The 20,216-nt window shown below is 52.6% G+C and overlaps 1 protein-coding gene across 3 annotated transcripts in view; it reads right to left on the reverse strand.

Annotated features, from left to right (window-relative positions):
- Positions 1 to 2,698: 2,698 nt before the first annotated feature.
- The window catches only part of CSNK1D (casein kinase 1 delta), a 33,337-nt gene continuing 15,819 nt past the window's right edge, over positions 2,699 to 20,216 (reverse strand). The window contains exons 3-10 of one of the 3 annotated variants that reach the window (XM_040244897.1): positions 13,340 to 13,488; positions 12,841 to 13,069; positions 12,340 to 12,510; positions 11,732 to 11,880; positions 9,646 to 9,817; positions 8,986 to 9,125; positions 5,973 to 6,037; positions 2,699 to 4,845 (exon numbers count right to left, since the gene is read on the reverse strand). In XM_040244897.1, the coding sequence (XP_040100831.1) occupies positions 6,005 to 6,037; positions 8,986 to 9,125; positions 9,646 to 9,817; positions 11,732 to 11,880; positions 12,340 to 12,510; positions 12,841 to 13,069; positions 13,340 to 13,488 (1,043 nt within the window). In that variant the 3' untranslated portion in view covers positions 2,699 to 4,845; positions 5,973 to 6,004. Of the gene's footprint in view, positions 4,846 to 5,972; positions 6,038 to 8,985; positions 9,126 to 9,645; positions 9,818 to 11,731; positions 11,881 to 12,339; positions 12,511 to 12,840; positions 13,070 to 13,339; positions 13,489 to 14,306; positions 15,047 to 20,216 lie in introns of those variants that run through there. The other 2 variants (XM_040244898.1, XM_040244896.1) reach the window with 2 other exon arrangements.

Here is a 20,216-nt window from a genome sequence, read left to right on the forward strand (position 1 = left end):
CCGCCTCAGTAGGTGGTGCGTCGAGGGCGCTGGGGACGGCAGCGGGCACCCTGGCGGGCCGCGTGCAGCCGGAGAGATGCCACATCCCTGCTCCTCTGAAACGAAAAGCAAGCAAAAGCTCACGTCCTGGGCCCCCTTCCCCAAGAAGTGTTGCCCTAAGGGGGCTGCTGGCTCCCTCCTCCATCTGCCCCTTGAGCTCTATGAGGGAGCTGGGCGCCTGCCTACAGCACCCTGCCCCATCTCATCCTTTCTGTCCTTCCCCTCTGCCAGGGGCCTGGGCTGTGGGCAGTGCTAGCAGCTGCAGGGGTCAGGTGGTAGCCCTGCATCCACTGACCTCACCCTGTGCAAGGTGGGCCAGACAGGGGCCAGCCCCTGGGAAAGCTGAGCCACGAGCACCCAACTTGTCAGCCCCACCTGTGGTCTCTGAACTGGAGTGGGGCAGGGAAAAGGGCACGAGTGGGTGGCCTGCTTGTGCCCTTCCCCCAACTGCCCCCAGCCCTCATCACGACACCCCCTTCTCTCCTGGCAAGAGCTTGGCCTGGCTGTTGTGTCATTCAGTTTTCTTGAGTCTCTTGGGACCAGCTGTGGGGGTGACCAGGGCCCCTATATTCCACACCACCACCCCTTCACTCTCACTCGAAGCTGCCTCACTCGTCCCCACTCCCATCTAGGACCCTCTACAGCCACACTGGGTATACCGTTCAGTGACTGAGATGGTGTGGGAGTCCCTGGGGGTGGGACCCACGGCTGGTCTGGTGCTGGATCCATGCACCCCAGGGTGCACCTGAGGCCCCCTGCCCCCACGTTAGCTGGTTAAAGCATGCAGGGGCTCTGCCCAGATTGGAGACTGACCTGCAGTCTAACCCTAACCCTGGGGAGAGGGTGACCAGATAGTTCGGTCTGCCTGGTTTTCTGGTTCCAGACGTTTCCAGCTGTGCCCAAGACACAGAGAAAGAAAACTTCCTGTCCTCAGGAAGCTGTGGTTGCCAAGGGCCAATGGCCCTAAAAGCAGTTAGGAGAGTGGTTAGTGCTCTGGAATGGACAGGGTTCTCCCTAGTCCTTCAGACGTCCCACCGGAGGCGGCTCACACCCAGCTTCCCATGAAGACACAGATGCGTGTGCTAAGCCCACTCTCACAGGCCCTTAGCAGCTCCTTGGAGGACACATACACATCCGCCTAAATCAGAAATGGGGGGTACATGAGCCAGGTGCCCTGCCAGAACTTGGGGCACCTGCCACCCTGTGTGGAGAACATCCTGGTACACATGTGCAGGCCCACACTGGGAGAGCCTGGCAAGAAGACAGACCCCGCTGTCAGTGGCTGCCCAAGGGTTCTGCCAGTGGCAGTCTGGGAGGCAGCTGCCTAGACCTGCAGGGCCCCCTCATGGCTCCCCAAAGGACACTCCCCTGTAACCCTAAACATCCTTGCAAACAGTGGTGCCAAGGGGTGTGCTGCTTTCATAGCTCCCAGCCAATGGGGGTGGGCATGGTCCCTAGGAGGAGCTCCACACACCCCATTCAGAGGTGACAGGGCCTGGGGGCAGGGAGGAGGTGGAGGCTTGGACCCAGAGCTTGCTCTCCCGAGCACGGAGCCTGCCAGGCAGGTCATGGGGTAGTTCTCCATGTTGGGAAGACAGAGGTGGTGAGGGGGCTGGGGAACAGGGCAGGCAGGCTCTGAGTGAAAGGGGCCAGAGTCCCTGTTCTGCCTGTGACCTCCCTCCTGGCAGGAGAACAAGAGGTGGTTCAGGGTTCACCTCATCACCATTTCAGCTGAGTCCAAGTGTCAGCAAGCTTAAGGGAGGAGGGGGAACCCATAAAGAAGAGCTCAGGCTCTTTCACATCCTCAGGGACCATCTGGCACAAGCCTGGCACACCTGGCTTGTGAGCAGTAAACACAAACCAGTGGCCGGTAGGAGATCCACCTGCCCCACCTGTTTCCCATGCATGCGGGTGGTATCACCAACTTTCCCTGTAGTACATGCAAGGCTGGCATACTCCACTCCAGGACAAGCGGGTGTGGACCAGAAGGTGCTTAGTTACTACACATCTTTGGGAACACATCTGTGGTCCCAGTTCAATAGGGAAGGACTTTCCTGCGGGGCCACATCTTCTCACTTGGCTCCACCTGGAGCTCCCAGGGGTAGGGGTGTCTTGGTCTCCAACAACTCCAGGGGCAGAGGGAAGCGGAGGCCACAAGCCCAACAGCTGGAGAGATGATGCCCCCTTCCAGCACTGCCTGACTAGAGGGGACAGCACCTGGGGCGTGAGGGATGCAGGCTGGTGCTCACACTGGTATGACGACAGCCGGGCCCAAGCCTCTGGGTCCCAGCAGGGGCCCCTTCATGGGTACCATGAGCACCCCCCACGGGCAGTAGGAACACGGCTACGGGCCAACAACCATGCTCTTCACTCCCCAGAGAACACAAGGTGAGTGGCAGCACATCCTTCCCACAGAGGTGGTTAAAGCAGGGGACGGGTGTGTGCTCACAGCCTACACCCGCAGCAACTCAGCCACATCCCTGCCACACCCCAGGGGCTCATCCCACCTGCTCCCGATCAGCTTATGAAAGTACACCAACAGGCTTCCAAAGGACAGACACGAATGCCCAGTCTCAGAAAATTAGTTTCACAAAGTTAATCTACACAAATCAAAACTCAAAACTGATGAAATAAAGACCACATGGCAGGGGCAGGGAAGAAAGGCAGAAGTCGTCATGAATTTATTATTTACATGGTGGTTAAGGACACAAATACAGTGGTCATACAAAAGCGCAGTTCAGAGACTGGCCACTGATACACAGGTTGATACAGACATTCCAACTAGGTTTCCTGCAAGTCAGGATGGGGAGTTAAATATGGGGGGATGGGGGGGGACACAACTGTCCACAACCACACTGCTGAAGACTCAGGGTTGGAGTCCACTTCTAAAATGCCACCTGGCAATTTCAGGTGAAAACCTGGATGCAGAATATCGGGGCCGCAGCTGCTAACAGCTCTCCAGGAGGGGGACGCCCACCTCTGAGGAAGGCACTGGGCCACGATGAAAGCCCCCAACTCACTCCAACCAACCCAAGCTCCCTCTACACTCCCAGAAACACAGCCCCACCTGGCCAAGTGTCCACACCCGGAAACACTTACAGAGTAGCCAGCTCAGGATTCAGAAAGAAGCAACCAGCTGCGTTCTGCGCCATCAACACAGCAGTCAGGGCATCCTAGGACCAGCGTCCCTGTGCTGGGACTTTGGGGGCAGGAAGGGAAAACACAGACATGGACACCTTTCAGGTCCCTAGCTTCCTCCCAGTGCCTGTTTCTAAACAGAACACACTGCAGGGCAATGATGGGAAGAAATGTGAAAGTACCTATGAACATATATATTGCACCTCACTTCCAGAGACGGAGGCTCCTGTCTACCGGCCGCCACTACCAGCTGGTGCCTCTGCTGCTGCTGCTGCTGCTGCAAAGCGAGGGAGGGTGTCTCAGGAACCCACCTGGAGCCTGGTTGCCCCGGAGGGTCTTTCTGGGGAGACTCAGCCCTGCTCTACCTCTTGGCCTCTGTGGGGTCACTATGTCTCAGGGAGGTCACAAAAGCATGTTATCTTTTACTCTCCTGGACATCAAGTCGTCAGAGTCACCTGTTTCTTGGCACTTCAGAGTGGATTCCCTTGGGCCCGCTGGCCTTTCTGGGCAATGCTGGCACACAAGGCAGACACCACGGCCCTTGGTTTTGAGCAGAGATGTTAACCCAGACTGGGGGCCAACCTGCACTGGTAGTATCGACAGCCTATTTAGAAAATCTCCCAAGTTCGAAAGCACTGGGGCAACCACCACCAACATAACCAAACATGACTCCAGGGAGGACCCCAAGTCTCTGAAATCCTCTCCCGAGGGATCAGCAACATGACGCGAAGCCGTGGCTTCTGCAGTCTTCAGGCTCGGCTTCCTTCTCGTCGCGTCTAGGAAGGTCAGATCCATGGGCTGCTCTGTCGGGAAGCACCCGCTGCGCCTGTGCGTGTGGCCAGCACTTTCTAACTGCCCTGATGATTCAAGAATCCCAGCGGGTCTGCAGTGAGCGGGCATTTCAGTTTACAGTGGGGAAGGGAGCGTGACAGCCAAAACTAGATTAATGAAGTCACGAGACACACGGCACACGGACACACACGTTACTTACACACGCGTATATACGTGATAGAATTTCTGATGAGAAAATCCCTTCTCCACAGTGGACCACATAACAAACCACGAGACGCAGACCACAGAAACCCACGTGTGCTCTGCTCCCTGCCTCACTCCTACACAAACTCCACACCAGCACCTGCTTCAGAATTCTTTAAGTCAGCATCTTTAAGACCGCAAAAACAGACATGAAAGAAACAATAAAAAGACAGATTTCTTTACACAGATTTAAGCCAATAATTTTTAGCAAAATGATACAAAACTGTCTTAACCAAGTAGAAGATTGGTAGTTACAGTAGACTCGGCAGGGACACGGGTGCGCCACCACGGAGGGGACTGAAAGGCTCTTGGATGGGAGTTTGATTCTCTCTGCAACCGTCTCACTGCTTTCTTCCCAGCCCCGCTAGAACCGAGTTCATGGGGGCTCAGTGCAGCCCCTGGCGATGGCAGCGCTTGGAGTCTGTCCGGTTGGGTTTGTGTTTTGTTTCCCCCATGGGCGTCGCTGGGTGGGTGGCCTGGAGAGCTCCCGGTGTTAACATTTCGGTTCTAGACCGGGGGCGTGTCACTAGTAACAGAGTAGATCAGCCATGCATTGTCTGCCCTCAGCAAAAAGGAGAGTTCTCATCGGTGCACGACAGACTGCAGACCACTGGACGCCACCCGACCGGGAATCTGTCGGAGCCAAAGCACATGAGAAGGTCAGCGTGAAGCCAGAGGAGTGGAGCCTGTCAGGCTTGAGCACAAAACACCAGTGACAGCGCCCGGGGAGGAGGAAGGGACAGATGCCACCTATCCCCTTTGGACAGGTGCCCCCCAGCCACTCTGGAAGGTCCCTCGAGGCCAGGACACGTGCAGCAGAAAGAGTGACAGGAAGATGGGGAAGGAAGAAGAGCCATGCAGGCAAGGAGGCCGCGGGGCCGTGAGCTCATGATCAGTCAGACCGGACGGAGTCCAAGCGGGCAAGAGATGCCCAGCGCCCCCTTCCTAGAAAGTAGCCTGGTGTTCTGAAATAGAGGACCAGGCCCCGAGTGGGCACTGGGACTCCACTTGGGGGAAGACGTGAAAAGCACACTTCCCATCAAGATGTCCCCCAAGAGTGCAGTCACGTTACAACTACAGCCGGTCTGCCTCGCGGTGCCGAGTGGACAGAAGCTGCAAGCCCTCAGCTGGGAGGAGCCACAAGAGTCGCCACCAAGAGGGGAGCTGGGCTTGGGAGGCCCAGCCATGCACCAACGGCAGGGAGCAGGCGGCTGTGGCTGATGGGTTAATACAGACGAGAGCGTGGACAAGATGCTGGGCAGAGACCAAGTTCGAAAAGAAAAGCAAACGAGGAGGACAGAAATCAATGCTAAAGGAAGAGAGATGACAAAGCCAGGACAGCAGAGACCATCAGGAGTGTCTCACGCAGCAAGAGCGCAAGAGCCCCCACCAAGCGCGGCCCCCACAGCCAGCACAATACAATACACATCCGGCGACCAACCTGGGGCCACAAGGCCCCGAGCCTTCTGGGGCCACTGGAGCCAAGACTGGGCTCCTGCTCCCCATGCCAGCTCCTGACTAGAGATCACAGCGAGGGCCAAAGGCCAACGGAAAGGATTCTGGGGTCACCCCAGACTGGAGAGCCCACCGTAGCTGCTCCGGAATCCACGTAAGGAGAAGACCTGGGCCGGGGCCTGGCTCTACCTGGGGCACCTGGCATGCAAGCCCGACCCCCTGCGTGCTCCCTCAGGCCGGCGAGTGGGTGGCAGCTCCCACCCGGCCCGGCACCTGCCGAGGAGCCCCGCCGTGAGCACACTCACCCAGTGCTGCCTTCCGACGGGGAGACGTGCAGCTACTTGCCGTGATGTTCGAAAGGAATGCTATTCTGAGGTGGGGGGAAAAGACAGCTGTTGGTAAGGGTTCCACTGGCTGGACCAGCACGTAAGGCCCTCCTGTTTCCACAAGTGCTGCCTTGCCTCAACCAGGTCCCGGACACCTGGCTGGGGCTGCTCGAGGGGATCCCAGGACCACACAAGGAACTGGGTCCCACCTTTCCAGAGTGGCCCCTGCTCCTCGAGGATGGATCCATCAGGGAGGCCAATGAGGGCGATCCTTCCCAACTCCTCAAGCAGTAAGAGAACTGGATGCCCAGACAGCAGCCCCCCACAGGGTCTTGGCATCAGGGGCTCCTGAGGCTTGTGCTCGGGAGGTGGAGAGGACACCACCTCCCCGTGACACAAGAACTGGATGTATTTTCTCACTGACACACAGAAAAGGACAGGGCTGTGGACCTTACTTGGCGAGCCAGAATTAAAACAAGTCAGCCCACCTGAAGGAAAAACTGGCACCACGGGTCAGTATTATGTTCTATTAACAGCACTGGATGAAAAAGACACTTCTCACAAAGAGAAACACCACACACAGGTTCAGCCACCAGAAGCCTTTCAGTCTCCACGACATCTCAGCAACAGAGGCCAGATTCGCAGGCTGGGGTCTGGGGTCTGGGGACTATAGTCCCTGGAGAAGGACAAGGGGGTGAGGAGTGGTGGCTAGGGCAAGGAGTGTGTCACGTCCTCCCACCCCCAGGTGGAGGGGTCAGCAGGGCCGTCCCCCAAGCCGCCGGGTGGCCACCTCCTTGGCCTAGGTACACTGGCGCAGGATGCGGCCTCTCCTTGAGGAAAGGAAGCTGCTGAGAGGAGGCCGGGCCCGGTGCACCCATGGTGCTGGCCCCTGGATCCCTGTGTCACTGGCCCTATTCCTGCTTGCGTCTTCTGGTGGGGGTTGAGGGTGGGGTGTGTGAATGGAGGCCACAGTCATCAAAGCTGGAGCAACTCTGATCACACCCTTGGTGGACAGCAGTCTTCCAGAGTCTCTTAAGGAAGAGCACCTGGGGGATGATCAGGAAAACCTGAAGGAGAGCGCTGTCCAGCTGCCCTCAACACGAAGAGCATAAGGAAACTCCCAGGGTAACTAGGGTGCTTCTTTTGGAAGGGACACACACAAATTTCATCTCTTCAGAGACCGGCTCCCCCCACCCCACTGTTCAGGCCCGCTTCTTCGTATGGAAAGCAGAGAGAACCAGAGGGCAAAGACATACAATTGTGATGGAAAGACTTTACAGGAAAGGTCTTGAAGCTGTGTGTTGTCAACGTTCAGGGGTCATGGGCTGAATGAAGATGGACACAAGGTGGCGAAGAGGCTGGATTAAAACCCATAACTGCCTGGCACTCTCAGGACTCTCAGCCTCTTCCACTTCCCTCAATGATCCGCAAAGCAAAACACGTTTTCTTGTGTTAAAATTTAAGAAGTTAGCCTGCCCCTTCCTCATCCTTGCTGGCTGAGGTGTTCTGGAGCCCTCTACCAGGCCTGCTTGGCCAGGCATGGTGAACACCTCCAGGGACCTGCTTCCAACTGCTAGCTCATGCATTCCAGGGCTTGTGGGAAGAAACCTGTTAAGCCCCTTCTGTGCTCTGTGGTGACAGAGGATGATTGTGGGGCTGGGAGTCCTAAGAGGCCCAATCTCATTACTGACCCACTGAGCCGCATAATTTGAACTACCTGCATCTTCAGTCTCTTAGAGAAAGTTACCATATTAAGAAAAACCCGTTTCTAGTAGACTTGCTAGTAAATTACTAGTAAATTTGGCAGAAACATCATTTCACTTGATTAAAGTGTGCCTGGGCACACCTTGTTCCTCTGCCACAAGATCGGCTGGATGCCATAGGACTGAGGTTCTGGGAGTTCTCACAAAATGCTCGACCCACCAAATTCACCAACGTTCTACGCCCACTGCCCAGAAAGCACCGAGGAGGGCAGGATGCAAAGTGTAAACGTGAGGCATCATGGTGAAGCACAGGGCTGCTGCCCCAGCACATGGCCGGGACCTGGGCTTCGGACATTCCTCAACCTGCCACCTGCCCACCAAATAGACACTAGGGAGTAGTCCCAGTCCCCACAGGACACTGGCTGAAGCAGGAGAGAAATGGTTCACTTGGGTTGTTCCTGACCCCTGTCCGCCCCTACTGCCCTGACTGCAGGAGACCCTGAAGCGACTTGAGGAAAAACGTCCGCATGTGGGCAAAGAGCTGCTCTGCTGAGGGAAGCACGGTAGCAAGCACGGAAGGACAGCGAGGAAAGCCACAGTGGGAAGAGGACATGGGGGGAGGGGGGCCCTGGGACCAGGCCCTGCACCTCTGAGCACACTTGCCGCGCCAGACAGAAGACAGACATCAGAAGGGGCACCAGAAGACAGGGGCCCTCGCCCCGAAGCACACTGCCAAACGCTGGGCTCTAGAAGGCCTCTGCCCACGGCACTGCAGTGACGGCCGGCAACACGCCACCCCTGCCACCCCCTGCCCTGGCACTCTGCTGGGGGAACAGCTGGTCAACAAGATCGAGGACAGAGTCTCCAAGGCTGAATGTGCCCACAACAAATGGTGTGAGCAGGCTGGAAGCACCAGCCTGCATAGGGAAGATGGCCAAGGCTCCAAGGCTGCCCGGGAGCTGGGAGCCACGTGGAGGGCAGCAGGAGAGAGAGGGCCCTGTGGCACGTCCCAGCACAGCCTGAGGGGAGGGGTGTAGAGCCCTTACCTCACACAGCTCATCAAGGAGGCTCTCAACCAAGGGGCCAAGCTGCATTGAGGGGTACAACGTTACCCCATCAGTTAAAACACCCGAATATGGGAAGAAAGGGAAGGAAGGAAAGAAGGAATGCCTCTGAAACTATGACCTCACTCTGCTTGGAGCCCATAAGACCAGACCAAACGTGGAGAAGTCAGAGGCCCACAGCACCCGACCTGGGAGAGCTCAGGTGCTGGCCCACGGGGCGCGTACCTGTGAGGTGGACATGCGGGAGGTATCTTGCCGGCCCGTGAGGTCAGATGAGGAGATGTTGACCGGGGCACCGCGGTGCAGCCGCATACTCACTTTCCGCTCTCTTTCCATGCCAGACACGGGCCTAGGAGAGGTGTTCGCTGGAGGAGAGGGAGACAGGGGCAAGTGTGAGGCCTTGGAATGCAGCCCCACACTCCAGCACAGGGTCTCTCCTTGAAAACCATGTCTAACAAGGACCCTCAGCTGCCTCAGTTTCAGGCACAGGACAGCTTACTGCACCCTAAGATTAGGCCGGCACCACGGGTTGATCCCTGGAAGTAAAGCACCAGGAGTCGGGCCACTGCCTACAATGCCTGTCTTGACAGGCAAGGAAGAGGCTAAATGTTGTGTCATGAGAACAAGAGGCAAAGCAACAGAGCTCACAGGGAACATAATCCTTCAACAGGCCAACTTCTGAGAAATAGATATTATGGAAGGCACTATCCCACGTGGTTCCCTGGCGTGTCTAATTTCGGAAGCAAGAAATGAACAGAACGAGGACGCACACGCTTCACCCACGAGGCACACTGCCCAGACCCCATGAGGTCACACACTGGCGTGTCCAGAGCAAGCAACACACAAAACAGAACCCTTACTGCCTGCAGCGCGGGGCCCACTCACCAGTGTGTGAGGTAGGGGTGAGGGGGGTGGGAGGAGCCACCTCCTGTGTCCCCCTCAGCCGGCCCGAGGCCGTGGAAGGGAGGCCGCGGGTGGCTGGATTTCGGGAGTGTCTCAATCGCTCCTCTCGGTCCCGGCGTTCCCGCTCAGCATCGTCAGCTGCCCGGCTGGCTCCCTATGGAGGAAAGAGGGCGACACCAGAACTGAGCTGGGTTTGGTGAAAAACCACCTGAGGCCCTTTGCCACCACTCGAAAAAACACGGGGGCCTGTGTAACAGTCCCCCCTGAAGTCTGCAGCCTCTGACAAGTCAGGCGTTCCTCCCTCCAGGGGCGCGCTTGACCCGTCCCACGACCGAGGGCGAGCGGAACCGGGCTTGTCTCCTTTCCCAGCAGAGGAAACCTCCACCCAGTCGCCTTATCACTCCTCAGAACCCAACCACCAACAGCATCTGGCAGCCCTCTTCTCTGCGATTATTCATGTGGGGATGGGAACCAGCCTAGGTCAGAGGTGGCCCAATGTGGCAACAGCTGGGGGAAGGCGCCCATGCGACAGGCAGAAAGAAAGGACAGCATTTGGTCAGCTGAAGAGTCCAACCACAGCCCAGATGCCTGGCTCGAGCCGATGTCCTGCTAGTGTGCATCAGACGAGAATAGCAGCCAGGTTCGTCCCAGGTGGCGAGGCAGTGGGCACCACCTCAGCTAAACTAGCTGCTCCCAGAACAGCTAGTCAACACTTTCAGGGAGAAGCACAGGGACACTGGATTTTAAGTGGTGACGCCAGGGTACCTGTCCTAGTAAAGGGTATGTCCTAATCACCAGCACCGTAAGGCAAGAATCTGCAAACTGCAGCCCATGGGCCAAATGCAGCCACACTCATTTGTGCAAATAGTTTTCTTGGCACAGTCATGCCTGCTCACTGACGCACTGCTTTGGCGGCTGTCCAGTTACACACAACACAGAGTTGAGCGGTCACAATGCCATACAGATGGCAGAGATAAAACCATTTATTGTCTGGCCCTTTATAGAAGAGGTTTGCTGAATCCCTCTGAGGGGTGACTATGTAAGAACAAAAAATTTGTTACAGTGGCTCTGGCAGAAAGTGCACCCTGATGTGCAGACTCCAAGGAACCTGCAGCACTGCCCCCAAAGGTTGTCCTTCGAAGGCCATCCTAATAAAAAGGTCTGGCAGGATGGCACGGGCCAGGTCCAGGGCACGCTGGCTCTGTGGGCTGGCACCAGCTCGAGGAGGCTGTGGTTCCCTGCCCTGACCTGGTCCGTGTGAGCACCCATGCACCCGTGAGGCCACAGGATAAGGCTTCCTGTTTTGCACTCTGAGGAGGAGGTTCTGTTCCTCCATCAGATTTTGTCACCCTAGAAACATGCCAATTTTTGTTTTAAGCTCACAGAACACATTTTTAATGAAAGAGGAAGTGCAAATTAAAACAAAAAACTGGGATTCTGGCTGTAGTGTCAAAGATTAAACAAACTCCTACAACAGACTCAGAGACAGGTGGCCTGTTTTAGAGGAAACAAACTGAAGCCCAAGCTCCCACTCTATCCCACCCCGAGTCCCGACAGTGCGCATGCACGCAAACACAGGCTCATACTTAATGAACAAACTGGGTGACAAAGGAAATCAAATATTAAGTCTAGCTCCTCACAAGGCCAAACGGAGACCTAACACACAGCACCTCCCAGGCCACCCAACCCTTGGGAGGCTGGGCCTCAGCACAGCCAGGTGAGGGGAGGAGGGGAAAGTCTTCACGCCACCTGGTGGGAGTCACATCCCCTTGACAAGGAATTCACAAACCAGCACAGTCACAACATCCTGAGGACCACAGAGTTCAAATGAGGGCCCTGGTCTGGGCAGACCTGCACTGTGGACTCCATCGTGGCCCTGAGGTGCCTCCTTGGCTTGCCCTCTGGCATTTTGCTTCTCAGAACCCCTTGTGCTCCCCATGTGGCAGCCACGCCTCCTGAAGCCCCACTCTGTATAGCTCCCAGAAAGGGATGGCAGCAGCTGACAGCCTTCTGCTGACAGGCAAGCCCCTTCCACGCTGAGTGGTCAGTGAGCTGGGGGCACACTTACAAATTTGAGCATGTTCCAGTCGAACACGTAGTCATAGGAGAAACCCTGGCGATGGAACAAGTTCCTGAAGAGCTGTCTCAGGTATGAGTAGTCAGGCTTATCGTCAAAACGCAAGGAACGGCAGAAATTTAGGTATGTGGCGAATTCAGCTGTAAACACCAGAAGATTCAGAGGTAACCAGCAGTATTCCTGACTGAGAGCCAGAACGGTGTCTGTCCACAGAACCTCTGACCACCCACGGCCACACACAGGCTGTGAACACTGGAGCCTGAAACATCAGGCATGCTTTGAGGAAAGAGGATGAGAAAACTGAGCACCACAGAGCATAACAGTTTCATCTGAGACATTTATCCCAGGAGAAGTCTCACAAAAACAAAAGGAAAACTCCCTGAGTTACGGCTCAGGAAGGCAGAGGAGCACTAGGGACAGAGGCTGTGGCCACTCGAAGGGGAGGTGCGCTGCCAGTCTTTAGCTCCCTAACTATGCAGGACGCTGAGGGGGCTTTGGACAGCCAGCCTCTGGGGGGCTTCCCTGATCCTTCTCCAGACCTCACAGGCCCCTGCCCTCCCACAGAACTACAACTGGCTCACTGTCCACCAGACACTCACAAGGGTAGCCTTTGCACAACACCTCGATGGGAGTGGACATCTTCTTCTCACTGATCCTCTCATACTTCTGCCTCTTGGTAGCAGCCTTCAGGCCCTGCCACGGCAGTGAGCCCAGGTTGAAGTACATGAGCACGTAGCCCAGAGACTCCAGGTCATCCCTTCGAGATTGTTCTGGATAGAGAGGACAGCAGGTCAGGGCGGTGTGCCTGGGCATGCACAGCAACACCCCACAAGTGCTGCCTGGGGGTAAACTCAGAGCCTCAGAGAAGGACACGTGGAGTCTTTGCTTCTGCAGAAGCAACCCTGCTGTGCCGTTAGGAGATGCACTGCCACCCGTTAGGAAGCCCCAGCACATGCGGTCCCCCACGCCTCAGAAGGTCTGCAGGCCCAGATGCCAGCCTTTGCTATGAAGGTTTGATGCTAGCCTCCATACCCAATGTGCCACAACCAACCCTCAGGGGCCCCAAGAGGCTGCAGGCCAGCCAGGGCAGGAGGGCTCACCGATGCCAAGGTGTGTGTTGATGGAGGCGTACCGCGCCGTCCCAGTGAGGTTCTTGTTCTCGCGGTAGGGGATGTGCTGGTGGGTGCGGGCGTCCCGGTACTTCTTAGCCAGCCCGAAGTCAATGATATAGACCAGGTTGCCCTTCTTACCCAGCCCCATGAGGAAGTTGTCCGGCTTCACGTCTCGGTGAATGAAGTTCTTCGAGTGTATGTATTCAATACGACTAATCTGCAGGTGGAGAAGCAGGGATGACAGGTTGAACCCCAGGCTGCAGCCTGGCAGAAGGAACCAAGGGGCACCCTGGCCCACTTGGAAACATGGCCTGCCCTCCACAGGTCACTATCTCTTGCACCATTAACAAGCCTCTGTTTTCACTGTATGCACGCATGGCACAAAAAGGACGCGAACAACCCTGAAGGCCTCACCAGACTGATCAATCAAACCAACCCTGTGCTGAGCACATGGCCTGCCCGTCAGTGGAGAAAAATGAAGTCTTACCATTTGGTCAGCAAGGAGCAGGACGGTTTTGAGACTGAACTTCCTAGAGCAAAAGTTGAAGAGGTCCTCCAGGCTGGGTCCCAGCAGCTCCATCACCATGACGTTGTAGTCCCCCTCAGCCCCGCACCACCGGATGGTGGGGATGCCCACTGCAAGAGAGTCTGCGTCAGTCCGCCTCCCGAGCATCTGCACTGAGGATGCCCGTGCCTGTGATGCTGATGGGGGAGCGGCTGGGCAGGAGCAGTGAGAAGTGACGTGGGGAGAGGCTGGAAGGCCAATTTCACAGTGGGGGTGGAGTGAGGGGCTCAGGAGGAAGAGCCCCAGTGGCTCCCACAACCGGGTCCCAGTCTCCCTACGACTGACATCCTGCACCAGTATGGTAAAGCTGTCACAGCTAATGACCCAATGCCGATACACTGTCATTAACTGAAGTATATACTACTCAGGCTTCCTCAGGTTTAACCTCATGCCCTCCTCTAGTACCTGTCCCAACCTCACATGATGAGTAGTCGTCATGTCTCCTTCAGCTGCTCTTGGCCAGGAGGGTCTCTCAGACTTTCCTGGTTTGAACGACCCCGACGGTTTGGAGGAGGGCTGGGCAGTGATGCACAGACTGTCCCTCTACTGGCCTGTCTGTTTTTCTCGTTGTTAGTCTGGGCTTGTGGGTTTGGGGAGGAAGACCACAGAGGGGAAGTGCCCTTCTCATCACGTCCCGCCAGGGCTGTGCTGTTGACATGACTCCTCACCATGGCTGTACCCTTGGTCCCCTGGCTGAGGTGTGTCTGTCATGTGTCTCCACTGGGGAGTTCCTCTTTCCTCCCCTGCCCATGCCGTTCTCCCTGCGGAGATGTCATTACACGTGGCCCACACTTAAGAGGGCTTTTGGGCTCCGTTCCCAGAGGGGAGAGCATTTATATACACGACTTGGAATGCTTCCACACAGGTGTGTCTCTTCTCATCTACTTACTTGCTATTTTTTCCCATCAGTATGAGCCCACGAGTGTCTGTGTTACATTTTGGTCTGTACTCCAACACTGGATCACTTAATTCTGTCGCTCCGAGCATCCCAGCCTTGCCTGCTTCTCAGTGAGCAGCTCCTGGGGCCCTTTAATACCCCACCACTGCAGGCCGTTTTGAGCACTGCATTCCTTTCTGGCACTGTAAGATGCTAAATACTTTTGATTTTGATATCAACAGGGCAACTTTTCATTTTTACAAATAAATATTTTAAAAATACATTTTACACATGACATGAGAACAAACTTAACAAAGTCCATAGGTTATAAGGCATAATGTGACAAAAGCTTGTGGCCTACCCTGAACACAGAAGCTCAACAGGCCCCGAGCACAAGACCCATAAGGAACACAACACTGACATACGCGACAGTCAAACTGCTCACTAGTGATAAACGGAACACCTTGAAGGCAGCCAGAGGAAAAGCAGAGTGGAGGAACACCTTCCAAGAACTGAGAAGAGAACTGACAATCTGCTGGAAAAAACCTCAGCAGAGACAAAAGGAAGATATTTTCAGATATACAAAGGGTGATGAATCAATCACCAGCACTGTGACATGTTAACAGGATGTCCTTCAGGCAGGAGGCAAACGATGCCACATGGAAGTGTGGGGCTACAGAAGGAATGAAAAGCACTGGAAATAACAAAAGTACATAAAAACTTTTTTAAATGTAAAAAGTATGACTGTTCATGGGACTTCCTTGGTTGCACAGTGGTTAAGAACCTGCCTGCCGATGCAGGGGACACAGGTTCTATCTCTGCTCCAGGAAGGTTCCACCTGCCATGCAGCAACTAAGCCCGCGCGCCACAACCTCTGAGCCCATGCTCCAGGGCCCGGAGTCGCAACTATTGAGCCTGTATGCCCTGACTCCTGAAGCTCAAGTGCCCTAGAACCCACACGCCATAACCACTGAGCCCAAAATTCTGTAACCGCTACTGACGCCTGTATGCCTAGAGCCTGTGCTCCACGACAAGAGAAGCACCACAGTGAGAAGCCCACGCATGGCAATGAAGAGCAGCTCCCGCTCACCTTGACTAGAGAAAGCCCATGCAAAGCAACGCAGAACCAGAGCAGTAAAAAATAAAAAATTAAGGCATGACTGCTTAAACAAAAATAACAACGCATTGCAGCGTTTACAACATGTAAATAAAACACATGACACTATCACACAGGCAGGCAAGGCAGTAGTGCACAAGGGCAGCATCCTGCCGGAGATGACAGACCCTAACTGAACCACTAGAGTAACACCACAGAGACAGTGAAAAAATTCAACAGAGGAGGTCATCACAAGAAAAATCATTCAGAAATGTTTAAAAAAAAAAAACCCATAAAAAACTTAATTCAAAATAAGGTTAAAAAGGAAGGAAACTGAAGCAAAGACCAGATGACACAAAAATAACAGCAAAGCCAATCCTGTCATTAATCACACTGAATGCAAACCCCACAGGTTAAGGCAGACTTTCTCAGATTAGACGGAAAAGAAAGGATCCACACCAAACACTCTTCAGGTACAACTAGGTCACAAGTAGGACAGTGCATCACACCAGCATCAGACGAGAAGGGCTGTGTCAGCATCAGCCCTGGCAGACTTGTGCAGAAGAGTCTGTCCAGGGATACTACCAGTCATCTCAGTGATAAAGGCATCAGCTGATCAAGAAAACATATATTCTAAGTGTTCACACAGCTAACAACAGAGCTTCAAAATACATGAAGCAATACTGCAAGGAGAGAGACAAATCCACAACCTGACTAGAGATGTCAATCACCCCTCACAGCAGCAGAACAAGCTTTTTTCCCCCCAGGTATTACAGGGCATTTATCAAGACACATCACATTCTTGTCAGAAAACAAGCTTCAATAAAGCTAAAAGGATTCAAGTTATACAACAATTTTCTCAGAAAACAGTGGAATTCATTTAGAAATAAATAACAGTTCTATGGAAAAAAATCCTCAAATATCTGGAAGCTAAATAACAGTTCAAAATAATTTATGGATCAAAAGGGGAATTAGCATTTTGAACTACAGGAAAAAGAAAACTCATCAGGATTTGAGATGTTGCTATGGTAGGGGGAAAACTTTATAGCCACTAAATGCCTATATTATAGAAAACACATCAATGATGTCAGCTTCCATCTTAGGAAACAGTTAAACCCTAAGCAATCAGAAGTGAAATAAAAGATCACAGCAGAAATGAATGAAACAGAAAACTGGGAAACAAGAGAAAATGACTGAGACCAAAGCTGGTCTTTTGAGCAGACTGTTGATAAGTCTCTAATGAGACTGCAGGAGAAACCAGAGAAGACACAAATTACCAACAACAAGGAGGGAATTCCCTGGAGGTTCACTGGTTGGCACTCCATGCTTTCACTGTTGAGGGGCCAGGTTCTATCCCTGGTCTGGGACCTAAGATCTCATAAGCTGCATGGCATAACCAAAAACACAACAAAATGAAAAACAAATACAACAAAACAAACAGGAATGAGAGGCAACATCACTAGATTCAGGCTTCCCAGGTGGCTCAATGGTAAAGATTCCACCTGCCAATGCAGGAGACGTGGGTTCAATCCTTGGGTTGGGAAGATCTCCTGGAGTAGGAAATGGCAACCCACTCTAGAATTCTTGCTAGGGTTTTGAAAACCCCAGGGACAGAGGAGCCTGGGGGGCTACAGTCAGTGGGGTCACAAAGAGTCAGAAATGACTGAGCAATTGAACACGCACAAACATGGGGCAATATAAACAGCTTTATGCCAATACATTCAGTAACTTAGGTGAAACAAACAAGTTATTTGAAAGATATGAACCAACAAAGCCCTTGTATGCTGCTGGTGGGAACATAAGTACAAGCGGTCTGGCAGTTTCTTCAAAGAGAAAAAACATTCACTACTTTTGGTTCAGCCATTCCATTCCTAGTCACTTAACCAGGAGGAAAAGGATATGAATGTCCATATTTACACGAAAGTTCACAGCAGCTTTGTTTGGAATGCCTGACACCTGGAACAAATCCAAGTGCCCATGAACAGGTGCAGGGATAAAGAAACTAGGCATCCAAGGGAATAACTCTCAGCAATAAAAAGGAGTAACCATTGACACACAAATTCTCAAAAGGAAGTACACACAGTACTACTCCTTGCACAGGAAGCTCTAGAAAATGCAAACCAACCTATAGCGACAGAAGCAGATGACAAAAGGCAGGGGTAGAGGAAGCACAAAAGGACCCAACAAGCTTTGAAGAGCAACGGGTATGTTTGTCACCTTGACTATGGCAATGGTTTCTCGAGAGGACACACGCGGTAAAATTCTCAAACCACCACACTCAAAACACATGCAGTTTGATTCCTCTCAATAACGCTGATTTAAAAAAAAAAAACAAAACCCAGAATGTTTTCATTTCTCTTCACGCTAAAGTCACCTGAGCCATCTGAAATGGATTTTGGGGTGAGGGGAGACAGGACTTTCAGCAACCTCAGCCACGTGTGTTCACAAGGCCTCCCTCATTGGCCATTACACCTCCTCCACTGAAGTCAGAATCCTGTGCCCACAAGGGTCTTCCTGCAGCTGAGTGTGGCGGCACGGCACTGCAGGCGACACGCGTGACGCAGCGCAGACAGACACAGTCCACACCACACCGGCCCACCTGCCTGTCCCAGTACTGTCCTTCACAGCAGTCCCCCTGCCTAGGGCACAATCTAGAACCATGCACTGCCACACAGTCGTCATGGTTAAGTCTACAACAGTTTTTTAATCTTCCATCAAAGAGAAATTTTTGAAGAGTTCAGGTCAATTCTGAATGGTCCTCAATTTTGGATTTGCCTGATTGCTGGTTCTGATCACCTGACAGATGGAAATCTGCCAGATTTCTCCAACAAAAAGTACTTTTTCTTTGTTACTGTAAGTTATTTTGGCTGTGCTACAGGGCATGTGGGATCTTAGTTCCCTCACCAGGTTCTGGACCTGGGTCCTAGGCAGTGAAAGCACGGAGTCTTAACCAGTGGACCACCAGGGAATTCCCCTGTTTATTATTAATACATAATCTGCAACTGATCCTGAAGCTGAAACTCCAATACTTTGGCCACCTCATGCAGAGCTGACTCACTGGAAAAGACCCTGATGCTGGGGTGGGGGTTGGGGGCAGGAGGAGAAGGGGATGACAGAGGATGAGATGGTTGGATGGCACCACCGACTCGATGGACATGAGTTTGAGTGAACTCCAGGAGTTGGTGATGGACAGGGAGGCCTGGCGTGTTGCGATTCATGGGGTCGCAAAGGGTTGGACACGACTGAGCGACTGAACTGAATCTGTGAGGGAAAAAAAAGTAATCTGTGGATGAAGCTTTGAGGGCAGTGTCAATACTTGAACTTGTATCAGGCTGGTGTAAAAGTAACTGTGGTTTTGCATTGTTGAACATTGCTGTTTAATATTGGAATATATTCTTCAATGTGGTTATGCTACACATCATTTTAATGTCCATTTCTCACTTTATGTTTTTTTGCTAATGTATTACTTGCTGTTTATTTTACATTTATTTTAGACCATGGAAATGATGCTAGACAAAAAGCAAATTCAAGCAATCTTATTTGAGTACAAAATAGGTCGGAAAGCAGCAGAGACAACATTTGACCCAGGAACTGCTAATGAATGTATGTGAAGTTCTGCAAAGGAGATGAGAGCCTTGAAGATAAGCGTAGTGGCTGGCCACCAGAAGTTGACAGTGACAAACTCAGAACATCATCAAAGCTGATCCTCTTAAAAGTACATGAGAAACTGCCAAAGAACTCAATGTCAACCATTCTATGGTTGTTTGGCATTTGAAGCAAATAGGAAAGGTGAAAAGGCTTGCTAAGTAGGTGCCTCAAGAGCTGACCGAAAATTTTTAAAAACTGTTGTTCTCAAGTGTCATCTTCTCTTATTCTACATAACAATGAATCATTTTCAATCAGATTATGACATGCAATGCAAAGTGGATTTTATACCACAACCAGCAACAACTAGCTCAGTGGCTGGACTGAGAAGAAACAGAAGTTCCAGAGCTCTTCCCAAAGCCAAAACTGTACCAAACACAAGGTCATGGTCACTGTTTGGTGGTCTGCTGCCCGTCTAATCCACTACAACTTCCTGAATTCCAGTGAAACCATTACATCTGAGAAGTATGCTCAGCAAATCGATGAGTTGCACCGAAAACGGCACGGCTGTGTTGGGCAACAGAACGGGTCCAGTTCTCCACAACACACCCAACTGTATCTCGTGTAACCAATTCTTCAAAAGTTGAACAAATTGGGCTACAAAGTTTTGCCTCATCCACCATATTCACCTGATCTCTTGTCTACCAACTACCACTTCTTCAAGCATCTCAACAACCTTCTTTTGCAAGCAAAATGCTCCACAACCAGCAAGAGGCAGAAAACGCTTCCCAAAAGTTGGTCTAATCCTGAAGCACAGATTTTTATGCTACAGATTTGAATAAACAAACTTATTTCTTGTTTGCAACAATGTGTTCATAGCAATGGTTCCTGTTTTGATCAATAAAGATGTCTTTGAGCCTAGTTAAAACGATTTAAAATTCAGGGTTGGCAGTAATTTACTTTTGTACCAACCTGGTATGTTTGTATCCATCTAATTACCCTTTAAACCAATCAAGTAACAAAACAGTGTCCACAAAGTAGCGAGTTTCCATTTGATTGTTCCTTCTGCCCCTCTGTGGAGCTTAACTTTGTGCATGCGCCTCTGTATAGAACACTGTAGACTCATGAATTGTGTGTGTGGAGAGCACTGTGGACTCATGAACTCGCCCCTCTTCCATGCGTCATAAATTTTAGGATTGTGTGTGTGTGTGTGTGTGCAGAGCATTGTGGATGCATGAATT

Source organism: Oryx dammah, unplaced genomic scaffold, assembly GCF_014754425.2.
Source record: "Oryx dammah isolate SB20612 unplaced genomic scaffold, SCBI_Odam_1.1 HiC_scaffold_8, whole genome shotgun sequence".
Lineage (NCBI taxonomy): Eukaryota > Metazoa > Chordata > Mammalia > Artiodactyla > Bovidae > Oryx > Oryx dammah.